Raw genomic sequence first — 10539 nt, forward strand, 5'->3', positions numbered from 1 at the left:
TTTTCCTTCTCTGAGTCACTCAACTTTCGCCAACGTTGACTCCACACGTATCTATACTGTGAAGTGGGGACACCTTCCATGGTCTGCGCTTGCTCTTTGCAGAACAGATTATAGCCACTGCTGAACAAGTACACATGCATAAACACAGAAATGTACTTAACAATGCAGTGTTCAGCAAAAAGCAATAAAACACAAATCACAAAAGCAAGTCAAACTAAGACATGTCATTTGTAAAGTTCACAGTATTTCACTGATTATTCAAAGTCTCTCCACTTCAACACAAATATACGAATATTGTACATGTGTAGGCTGGAAATTACTTTGCAGAAACAGACAAGTCGCATTGGCTAACTTGAGTCCATGTCAGAAAACCTGCGACTTAACTTCAAAATCCTTCAAATTAGATAATCTTAATTAAAAGTAAACTGGCCTTTCAATTCAATCACATCAGTGCTGCCCCAAGACGCTTCACACGGGTATGGTCTAACCATACCAACGCCCCTGAGCAAGCGCATAAGCAACAGTGGTAAAGAAAAACTCCCTTGGGTGTTCTTGAGGAAGCAACCTCAAGCAGACCAGACTCAGAGGGGTGACCCACTGCTTAGGGTAATCTTACAGGTACAAAGTTATAAAACAAAGCGTGATAGTGCAGAGGACTCCTAAGGCCAGCCGACAGAGTCCAAGATTAGTCTCACTATCCCTGCCAGTGGTAGTGCACTTATGGCTTTCCACGTTTCTCATCACAGTGACTTAACTGAACGCTGACAATAGGGCAAACTACTTCTTGGATTCTGTATGAGCAGATGCCTTTCAAAAAGATTAGGACATTTTGGAATTTTGGTCTCAGTTGATCCCATTTTACCACTGTAGTTGCCAAACAGATGAAAGGGAACATGCAACCTAAAACTTGTTTAGAATTACTTAGGCAACAAGAAAAACACCTTAAAACACTTTTCTCTGTGAAAGTGTCATGGGGAGCTCTCCTAACAAGTTGACAGTTGAAAATATGCAGTGCTACAAGTCCCAGAGGGCCGACATTGGGAACAATCATTTAAATTAAATAGATGACTGTATGACTATACGTAATACAAGACACAGAAAGACGTGGAAGTGCAGATTTATGAGCATACACAATATTTAGGACAAAGGTTTAATTTCAAGCATGGTGACTGAGTATGTGGGTTACATGGGAGGCCTGGAGGGTACACAGCTACTTCCTCCATCTTCACATTGCTGCTTGTCTGTCTGCAAGAAGTGAGATTATAATTTTATTATTATTAATCAGTTAAACTTGACCTTAAATCATCTAAAATGTGCCATAATATTGAACTATATTTTGGCGGAGGGAAAAAACAAATCTACGTTCGTGCAAATAGTGCAAAATAATTTATGATGGAGTTGCTCATGTGACATTTACTTACAGCCGAGTCATTTTTAGCAGCGCGCTTCCTCTTCTGCATCTTCAGATACTTGTAGGACAGCAGGCCTTTTGGATACTGTTTCCTGCAAATGCAAAATGTTTGACACTAAATTAAATGTTCATGCATTCTAGGTCACATGTATACGAGATGCATGTTATCGTCTTCTTAATGTGAAATGGCTTTATCATTTATGACCTGAACTCCACCACATTTTGCTGGTATGTTTCACTTGCAAGCTGGAATTTGCCGACATATATGGCCTGTGATTTATTGAAAAGGAGAAAGCAAGCCATCATTTAGAACTGAGCCTTCACACAACACCAAATAAGAAGAACCACAGTGTCTACCTTCGTTTCAAGTGGTAGGGTCTTGTATTCTTTGTTTAGCAGTTTCAAAAGCTCTCTGGCAGTTACATCTGGGTGATTCTTGCGAAAACCTGCCATGTTCTCCTTCATATAAATGGCAAATGGACCAGGAGGTTTCTTTGGTTTCTCTAGATGAATCTGCACACAAAAGTAAGATTCTGGAAATTTACACAATCAGATATTATGAAGTCTTTACAAATGCCCTTCCACTCTGCCGTATAACTGAACTTTTATACGAGATACAAGTGTGCACTTCACACCGAATGCATCAGTGTCGTAGTATTGTAATTGAAAATGCAGCGTATCCCAACAGGCAGTGGTGGGCACAGTTCCACTAATCTGCTAACCGCCAATAAGTGAAGCTAACTTTTCGTTAGCGGCTTAGCTTTTCAACTAACTTCAAAAACCACCAGCAGACCAATTAGCTTTTGCTCAATTTAGTTCCGCTAACTTTCAGTCAGCTAACATTTTTTTTGCTGGCACAGTGAGTAAAACTTAACGGTCAAAAACATCTGTAAAACTTAATATTCTACATGTTAGTTCCTGTTGTGTGTTTTGCAATAATCAGACCGCTGTGAGAAGCTCAGTCCTCTCCCAGCAGAAGGGGGCAGACCAGCTGCCAGCTGTTATTGCAAAGAAGAAAAAAAAAAAGGTGTAATTTACTTTCAACATACATCGACTCAGACAGTGGGCAGAAGACATGAAACGCAAAGCCTTTTTCCACTCATGATTTTATTTATAAACAGCCGTTAATAACAATAAACTGTCTGAGTAGTTGGTTTTAAATGAAACCATGAGTGAAGAGTGCTTTGCATTTCCTGTCTTCTGCCCACTACCTGAGTAGATGCATGTTGAAAGTAAATGATGCTTTTTTTTTTTTTTTTTTAAATAGTAGCGGGCCAGGTGCATAAAGACAGAAGCTCTGGCTCGTTGTTTATTTTCGGTTTGTGATCGCTTTTGAATTTACCCGGCAGCACTTGCGGTGCTTAAACTTGAAACTGGCTTAGCCAACAGCGTAATGAATCAATACTAAAAGTTCGCTCTTAGCGGTTAGCTGTAGTGTCCACAAAATGTTTTCGCGGTTTATCAGTTTTGTGCTATAAATTTAACTTTTCAGTTAGCGGATTAGCTGTTATCAAGCAAACTTTTTGGTTAGCTGTGCCCACCACTGCCAACAGGAATAATCATGTTTATGTACATGGTGGAAGATTGTATCCTATTTTCTGGATTACAAATTGGTTTCTTAAAACTGGTTGGACTTGCATTTTGTATTTCACAGTGGCTTGTATGTTCTAAAAATACTGCATTATGTACGGCCACAAGATGGCATCATCTACATAATGTGCCAAGCTGCTCCTGTATGCTGATCTGAATGAGGTACTGGCTGATCCACAGTCTAGTGCACAGGTTGTAGCAATGCACCACATAGATGGATATCAAACAACATAAAACAAGATCTGAATGGGGAAGACATACTGGGTCTTAGAGAATGATCAAATTAATAAAAGATGTTCTGAAAGACCACACTCTCAAATAAAAAGACACCTTCACACATTCTTAAATAAAGGAAGAATAACTTTTATACATCTCAGCACTTTGTGGGACAGCAAAGACAGCAACAAAGAAGACAGCTAGACAAGGAAAGGCTAACTATGTTTAAAAACATATACTCAGTTATAAAGGTTTACTTACATTAATTAGATAAATGTGCACACACTTAGCACTGCATTGATGTTTTTGTCAGTTCAGTGGCAACAAGAAGCTGTTTATTCTTGAGCTCTCTGTGCCTTGTACAATAACTTTAACTAGCCTGTTAGCTTCTTCTCGTTAATGCTGGTCTGCATTACAAAATAATACGCAAGAAGCAGTAACACCACATTTCAAAAGTAAATGTAACCTATAGACTAACAGAACATCTTTTATTCCTGTCTTCATGACGCATATTTCGACGGATGTGACTAATACTCTGGTGCGACATACAGTCTGGAAAATATGGTAAATTATACATGGTAACTACACAAGTAACTGACACGACAAACAACGTAATGTCAGTGAAGTTATGCTGCTTTGCTTACCTTTGTGTTCCTGGAAGGCTCTGTAAAGGCAGAGGCTGCTTCATCAATAAGTTCTGTGAGGGTCCGAACCTTGCGCATCTAAGCAAAAAAGACAAGTTAAATAAAAACATTTCAGCCCTCAGGCTATATAGAATAAAACGTAAAAATTTGCTGTCTGACAACTTTAAAAGCAGCTTTTGCTGTCGTGGGAAATTATTAAACTGAAAACCATTGCCATCATGGTCAGATTGTGAGTAAAAAAATCTTGCTTTAACAAGGGGAGTGAGGTATTGCTGCAAGACTGTGCACTGCTGAGTAACCTACCGGTTTCAAAGGGAGACAATACATGAGCTTGACTACCATGAGACAAATGCAAAATGTAAACATACTTGAGAATTTATGAAAGAATTAACTTCACTGAGTCTCTTCTATGGTTTACAGTCATTTGTGGCCACGCTAACTTAGCCTACACAGTGGATAAATTACATTGAACCATTAAAATTTATCTAAAAAGACGAATGTAAGTCTACTCCAAATGTCTCAGTCAGATCAAATATCTGCGATTGCTTGAGATACCCATCTCGAACAGAATCTGCTAACAGTGTGGTGAGGATGCTTGAAGGTTTGCTGCTGATTGCAGGAAGACTAGTTTTGGCTCGACCAGTAGCAACTTTCCTGCTGATAATGTCTGAGCAGTACCCCATGAGTCATGACAAGCATCTTCTCTGTCAGAGAGTAAATACTACTCTATGCAATTAAAAACATTTTCAATGAAAAGGCAGACGAGACACAAGTTACTCTTAAAATGTCAAATTCTATCTATAAAGAGGAAAAGAAGGCAGGTGTGCTGTGCTCACAAAAGATGAAAGGACTCTAATCAGAGGGAAAAAATACATAAATTTTATAATTAAATAAATGGATGGAAAATGCAATCAAATATAAATAATGCTATAACCAAATTCATACTATGAACCCAAGATATTTCATATTCTGTGTGGTCGATTTCATTTTGTTAACATACACCCATTCCTGCATTTAAGTCCATTTAGCAAATAAAATTAAGGTAACCCAACAAAACATCAAATATCTTTGGTTCATACTGTCTGCAATGAAATCAAAGTTAATGTGTATTTTTCATACTGTCCCAACTTTTTTGGGGTTGTATGTCACTGTTTTTAATAAGACCAAAGTACCGCAACCAAAAAAACAAAACTTACAAATTATAGCTCACCTTCCGCAACATTCCTTCCCATTTTTGCCGACATTCTTCAGGTGAGAAAGAATTAAATGCCACTTTATTCCAGTCCAGACTATTTTGTGTTTTTAAATATGCGTTCATTCTATTTCGTTCTGGGATGTTGTCTTTCATGGCATGCAACATCATCAGCACGTTTTCGTTAGTCCACACTACAGTTAGAGCAAAGAAGAGAGAAGTGATGTTCAAACAGCAGGAATGATGGCTAAACTCTGAAAAATCGATAACGATGATTCAGAAACCAAAACTGGCATGCTTTTTGTGGTAACCTCACCCCACCAACCTGTGAAAATATGAACATTCAAGGAGTATATAGAAAATAATATATTGGTGTGAAACTAGACTATATTGACTATGATGTTTGCAGATTACATGGTGATCTGTAGTGAGAGTGGAGAACAGGTTGAGTCCAGCCTGGAGATGTAGAGATGTGCTCTGGAGAGAAGGGGAATGAAAGTCAATAGGAACAAGACTGAGTACATGTGTGTGCTTGAGGGAGCTCAGTTGAATAGTGCAGTTACAAGGAATAGAGGTGGTGATGGTAGAGGAGTTTAAATAATTGGGTCAACTGTCCAAACTAATGGAGTGTTGTAGAGAGGTGCAGAAGAGAGTGCAGGCAGGGTGGAGTGGGTGGAGAAAGGTGGCAGGAGTGATTTGTGACCAAAGAATATCTGCAAGAGTGAAGGGGAAAGTCTACAAGACAGTAGTGAGACCAACTGTGTTGTACAGCTTAGAGAGGACAGCATGAACTAAAAAAACAGGAGGCAGAGCTGAAGATGTGCGATTCTCTTTGGGAGTGACAAGGATGGACAAGATTAGGAATGAGCATATCAGAGGGCCAGCTCAGGTGGGACAGTTTGGAGACAAAGTCAGAGAGACGAGATTGAGATGGTGTGGACATGCACAGAGGAAGATCCAGGGTATATAGGGAGAATGATGCTGAGGATGGAGCCACCAGGCAGGAGAAGAGGGAGGCCAAAGAGGAGGTTTATGGATGTGCTGAGGGAAGACATGCAGGTAGTTGATATGACAAAGGAAGATGCAGAGGACAGGGTGAAATGGAAACAACTGATCTGCTGTGGTGACCCCTAATGGGAGCAGCCAAAAGAAGAAAAGGAAGGTGTGAAACTAGACCAAAAAGTACATATAATACTTTATTTCAAGTATGTGTGCTCGAATGACAAGTGTTTGAATTTTCCAGCTTCTTTGTATGTTGTTTTCTATACCCATCTTACTGAATGAAAGCTCAGGGTCATACAACAGCTTAATAATATATACAGTAATAAAATTACAAAATGTAATAAATATAACTTTACATTACGCAATGTAAGCACAAATTTTTACTTGTTAAGACACAAGTTGTTCTTTACTAAGAAAAGGGAAGTTATGACCTGGAAATTACTGACAGACTTTGAACTGTACATACGGAACATAAATCTGTACATAAATATGCATGTGACTGCAGCTTGTTGAACATGTATGGATTTATTTATCAAGATATTATGAGAATACGTGGTATAAAGTGGGGCCAGTCCAGCCTGTAGGCAGTATAGGCCATTGTTCAGGACGCTGTCCAGCCGGGAGGGTGGGGGATAAGCACAAAGGAATAAATAAATAAATAAACTCAACTTTCACTGTTCTTATATTAAAACTAGTTAATATGATTACTGCTGGAATGGCCTCCAGAATGTAGTCATTAATATCCATTGTTCAGTGTTGTTAGCCAATATCTGTAGCTTCTCCAAAAATATTAGTCCCACCAACGTTTCGTTTTTGGCAGCATTCATCCTTGATCCAAAATACATAGGCATACCAAAAGGCAAATGTCAGCTGTCCAGTTTCTCCGTGACTGAAGCCACACATGCACGCAGACACACAGAGGCCATTTAGCTATCATAATAAAGATGTTCTCAAAGGTGCATTTTGATTAATCTTCTTTTAATCAAACAGCTACCAAATTGTGAAAGTCTGCTGTTGTCAACATCAAATTTGATTCAAACCTACACTGTTTTATTAACTAGAATTGTTAATACTAACAAAGATATTTATTTATTTATTTTTTAGATTCTGGTAGTGTTTAATCTACAAATACTGTGTTTAAATAAGGCTTTTAGGCTCCATAAAAAAAAATTAGTTTATCATCCATGACATCGGAAACAAAAAAAGTGATGAGGGAGGGTGGACTTTATTTTCTTCTTAGAAACAGAGAACAAAATACAGTAAAATTTTGAAGTAGGGAAATGAAACTTCCCCTTGTAATATGAATTAACATAGGTTTATGGCACTCGATTCATTTCCTTCTCAAGGATTCACAGCCCTGGTTCTTCTTTCCTGAAACTTGTGGCCATCAGCAAAACAAGTTGCACATATCGCTTATGGTCACTTGGGGGAACACTCAACCCATATCATGGCTTCAGATTCTTGGCCTTATCGGGCCGGCTTGGTAAACTACAGCCATCTTCGGCCAAAGCATACTCACCACCGAGCAGATGTGGCAGTTCTTGCACCAGGTGTACCGCCATCAATGAAATTCGCTAAATAAACCAAAAATTGATGTAGGCTAATTTCAACATGCGGACAGGGATAATAGATTTTTCTATTGTTAGTAGTTTTGCTATTTATATTTACTATTTCTTTTTAGGATATTTTATTATTTTCATCTTGCACACATGTACAACCTTTATATTTTGTCTAATTTCTTTTGTCTATTTTTTTTTTTTAGTTTTTGCTCTAAAAGTGAAATATTAATCAGTTTTTTGATGCACTTAGTTGTATGACTGTTTACAATCAATTCCTTTGAAGACCAGAGTGTAAATAAACACCCCATTTTGGAGTCTGTGTCTATGAATTGTCTGGTTACCATTTTTGAAGCTTTTTTATGTTAGCCTCAGCAGATTTTATGTATTATTCGTATGTCATTTTACTGCCCATATTAAACAAATAAACCAATCAATCACAAGCCACGTGCAAACAGAAGGTCTAATTTACAGAACGTGCCTGGGCAAGTCGCAAAGTTACTATTAAAATGAATTGCAAATGGACAAAAATAGACTTATTCCGTATACATACGTACCACGTTTGGTCTCCATCTGGTCTTGTTTTTGTTTTGGGTTTTTTTGTCACTAGCAGCAACAAACTTTACACACGTTTTCACGTCGTTAACTAGCTTGTATGCCAACACAGCATAAACAACGTAAATGTACACAATATTTTTTAAAGCCACCTAAAAGTAGCGATATAACAATGAATAGTGCTAACTTTTAATTTCCGAAACGAAAAGTTAAAAAAAAAAAACTCCAGAAGAGAAGTTTATCAGCTGCAAAGCACGTCGATAAAGAAGGCTAACAGAATGTTTTCTTCGTCTTCTTCAATATGTGCCGTTGACGAGTCCATTCTGCCCCCTGTTGGCCTGGAGGATCACAAAAATACAAACGTCTCCACATGCAGGTTTGTCGGAATTTCTATATCTAAATTTTCCCATACAGAGGACGGACACGTACTGCGTCTTCATAATCTGTTTCAGCACAGTTTAAGTCTACACAAATTACAATTTTGCGTCATCTGCATCTATATGTGTAAGAAACTTCTTAACAAGCTAACATTATTGAGAAATGCGGTTATGTACAAATATAAATCTAATCAGCAGAGTGTCGATGAGCTTGAGGTGAAGTTAAATAACTTATTCTTTCTGAAAGCTTCTTTTATTACGTGCAGAGAGATCGCAATAAATCAGCAGCAGAACATAAAAATAGAACATTTATTTTCCTGTACTAGAACATTTATTTTCCTCTACTAACACTCAGGGGTGTTGTCCTTTTGCTCATTTTTGCTCAAGTATGCACACTTTACTCTCACGTTTAGAGACAGAATTCATAGTCCTTCTTAAAGGTACAGTGTGTGGTATTTAGTGTCATCTAGTGGTGGGACTGTAGATTGCATTATGCTGTCAGTCACAATTGTTTCCCCTCACTTTACTCTTCTTTGTATTCATGCTCGCTTGCGTTCTTTTGTGAAAATAAATATGTATGAGCCTCCATTGCACAAAAAATGAGGTTTCTTAAATCTAGCATGCATTAGCACGTTAACATCTTCACACCATTTTGCAAAATGCAAAAGGCAGGGCAAATATGTCACTTTTGGTTTACTGTAGCAACATGGCAGTGCAACATGGCGGCCTCCATGAGTACACACTGCCATGTGGTTAAAGGACTTATTTTAAGCCTAAGAAAGGACTCACTGGATGAACTCATTTCAAGTATGAGCAGGATTTCCATCTAATAAATATATGTAGGCCCAACTCAAATAATGCACATCCATGCAAGATAATTTAATTTAATTGAGACTACATATATTTATTACATGGAAATGCTGCTCATAATTGAATTGAGTTCTTCCAATGAATCAGTTTTTTGAGTGTATAAAAACACATTGATTTGTTGTTGCGGGTACACTCGAAAAATGTCTCAAGAACTCAACTCAATTATGTGCAGGACTTCTATCTAATAAATATATGTAGCACTAACTCAAATAATGCACAAGATAATGTAACTTAATTTAGTTGGGACTACATATATTTTTTTAGATGGAAATCCATTCAAATGAGTCAGTTTTTTGGGTGTATCCGGCTATACTAAAATACAAAATGGAGCGAAATGGGGTGAAATGGAGCCTAATAATCTCGAAATGGGGGTAAAAAGTAATGAAATGGAGCAGACTGACCCAGACTGGTTCCAAATATGATTCAATATGATTCAATTAATTCATTTTATTTAAATATTTTTAAGCGAAATGGGGATTGATAATAATGAAACGGGGGTAAAACGTAGCAAAATGGAGCAGACTGACTCCAAATATGATTCAATTAAGTACATTTATTAAGTTTTTTTTTTTTTAGCTAAAGGGGATGAAATGGGGGTAAAACTTGGAAATGGAGCAGACTGACCCATTGACTGAAGTTTCATCTCTCGAACGACAGATGGCGCACCTGCCACTACTACGTGTACTGAGTGCATCTCACAAAAAAACAAAAGCTAAACAATTAAATAAAAGTAATTATTTGGAGTCAGTCTGGTTCACTCTGCTCCATTTCGTTACATTTTACCCCTATTTTGTGATTATCACTCCCCATTTCACCCATTTTGTATTTTAGTATGGCCCGGGTGTATCACTCAAATAGATGACTCATTAGTTGAACACAATTCAATTATGGGCAGGATTTCCATCTAATAGTGCAGCAGATAACTGAAACAATCCTTCACATGGCGATACAAGCATCAGATTTGACATGAAGGTCCTTCATAAATCAGTGTTTGAGAAAAAAGTGCTGGCCACGTGAAAATCCAATATGACGGCCAGGTAGGGGTCAATGAAGAATGACACAGGGGTTAAAATTTTAAAATGCTCCAGTCATATTGAAAGCTATACCAAATTATGTGTCTGATCAC

At 37.8% G+C, this 10539-nt stretch overlaps 1 protein-coding gene across 1 annotated transcript; it reads right to left on the bottom strand.

Annotated features, from left to right (window-relative positions):
- LOC117530703 (upstream-binding factor 1-like protein 1) lies at positions 1–9757 on the bottom strand. Its single transcript, XM_034193587.1, has 8 exons — positions 8172–9757; positions 5072–5253; positions 3862–3939; positions 1769–1924; positions 1617–1681; positions 1426–1503; positions 1187–1253; positions 1–120 (listed from the first exon to the last, which is right to left on the bottom strand). The coding sequence occupies exons 1-7, from the start codon at positions 8182–8184 to the stop codon at positions 1226–1228; spliced, it is 600 nt and encodes a 199-aa protein (XP_034049478.1). The 5' UTR covers positions 8185–9757; the 3' UTR covers positions 1–120; positions 1187–1225.
- Between the last annotated feature and the right edge of the window lie 782 nt (positions 9758–10539).

Source organism: Thalassophryne amazonica, chromosome 18 (assembly GCF_902500255.1).
Source record: "Thalassophryne amazonica chromosome 18, fThaAma1.1, whole genome shotgun sequence".
Classification (NCBI taxonomy): domain Eukaryota; kingdom Metazoa; phylum Chordata; class Actinopteri; order Batrachoidiformes; family Batrachoididae; genus Thalassophryne; species Thalassophryne amazonica.

Coding starts and splice junctions, on each gene's coding strand:
- LOC117530703 (XM_034193587.1), bottom strand. Junction 3,940..5,071: donor GGGAAGGAATGTTGCGGAAG/GTGAGCTATAAT, acceptor TTTTTTGCTTAG/ATGCGCAAGGTTCGGACCCT. Junction 1,925..3,861: donor AGCCTTCCAGGAACACAAAG/GTAAGCAAAGCA, acceptor TTTTGTGTGCAG/ATTCATCTAGAGAAACCAAA.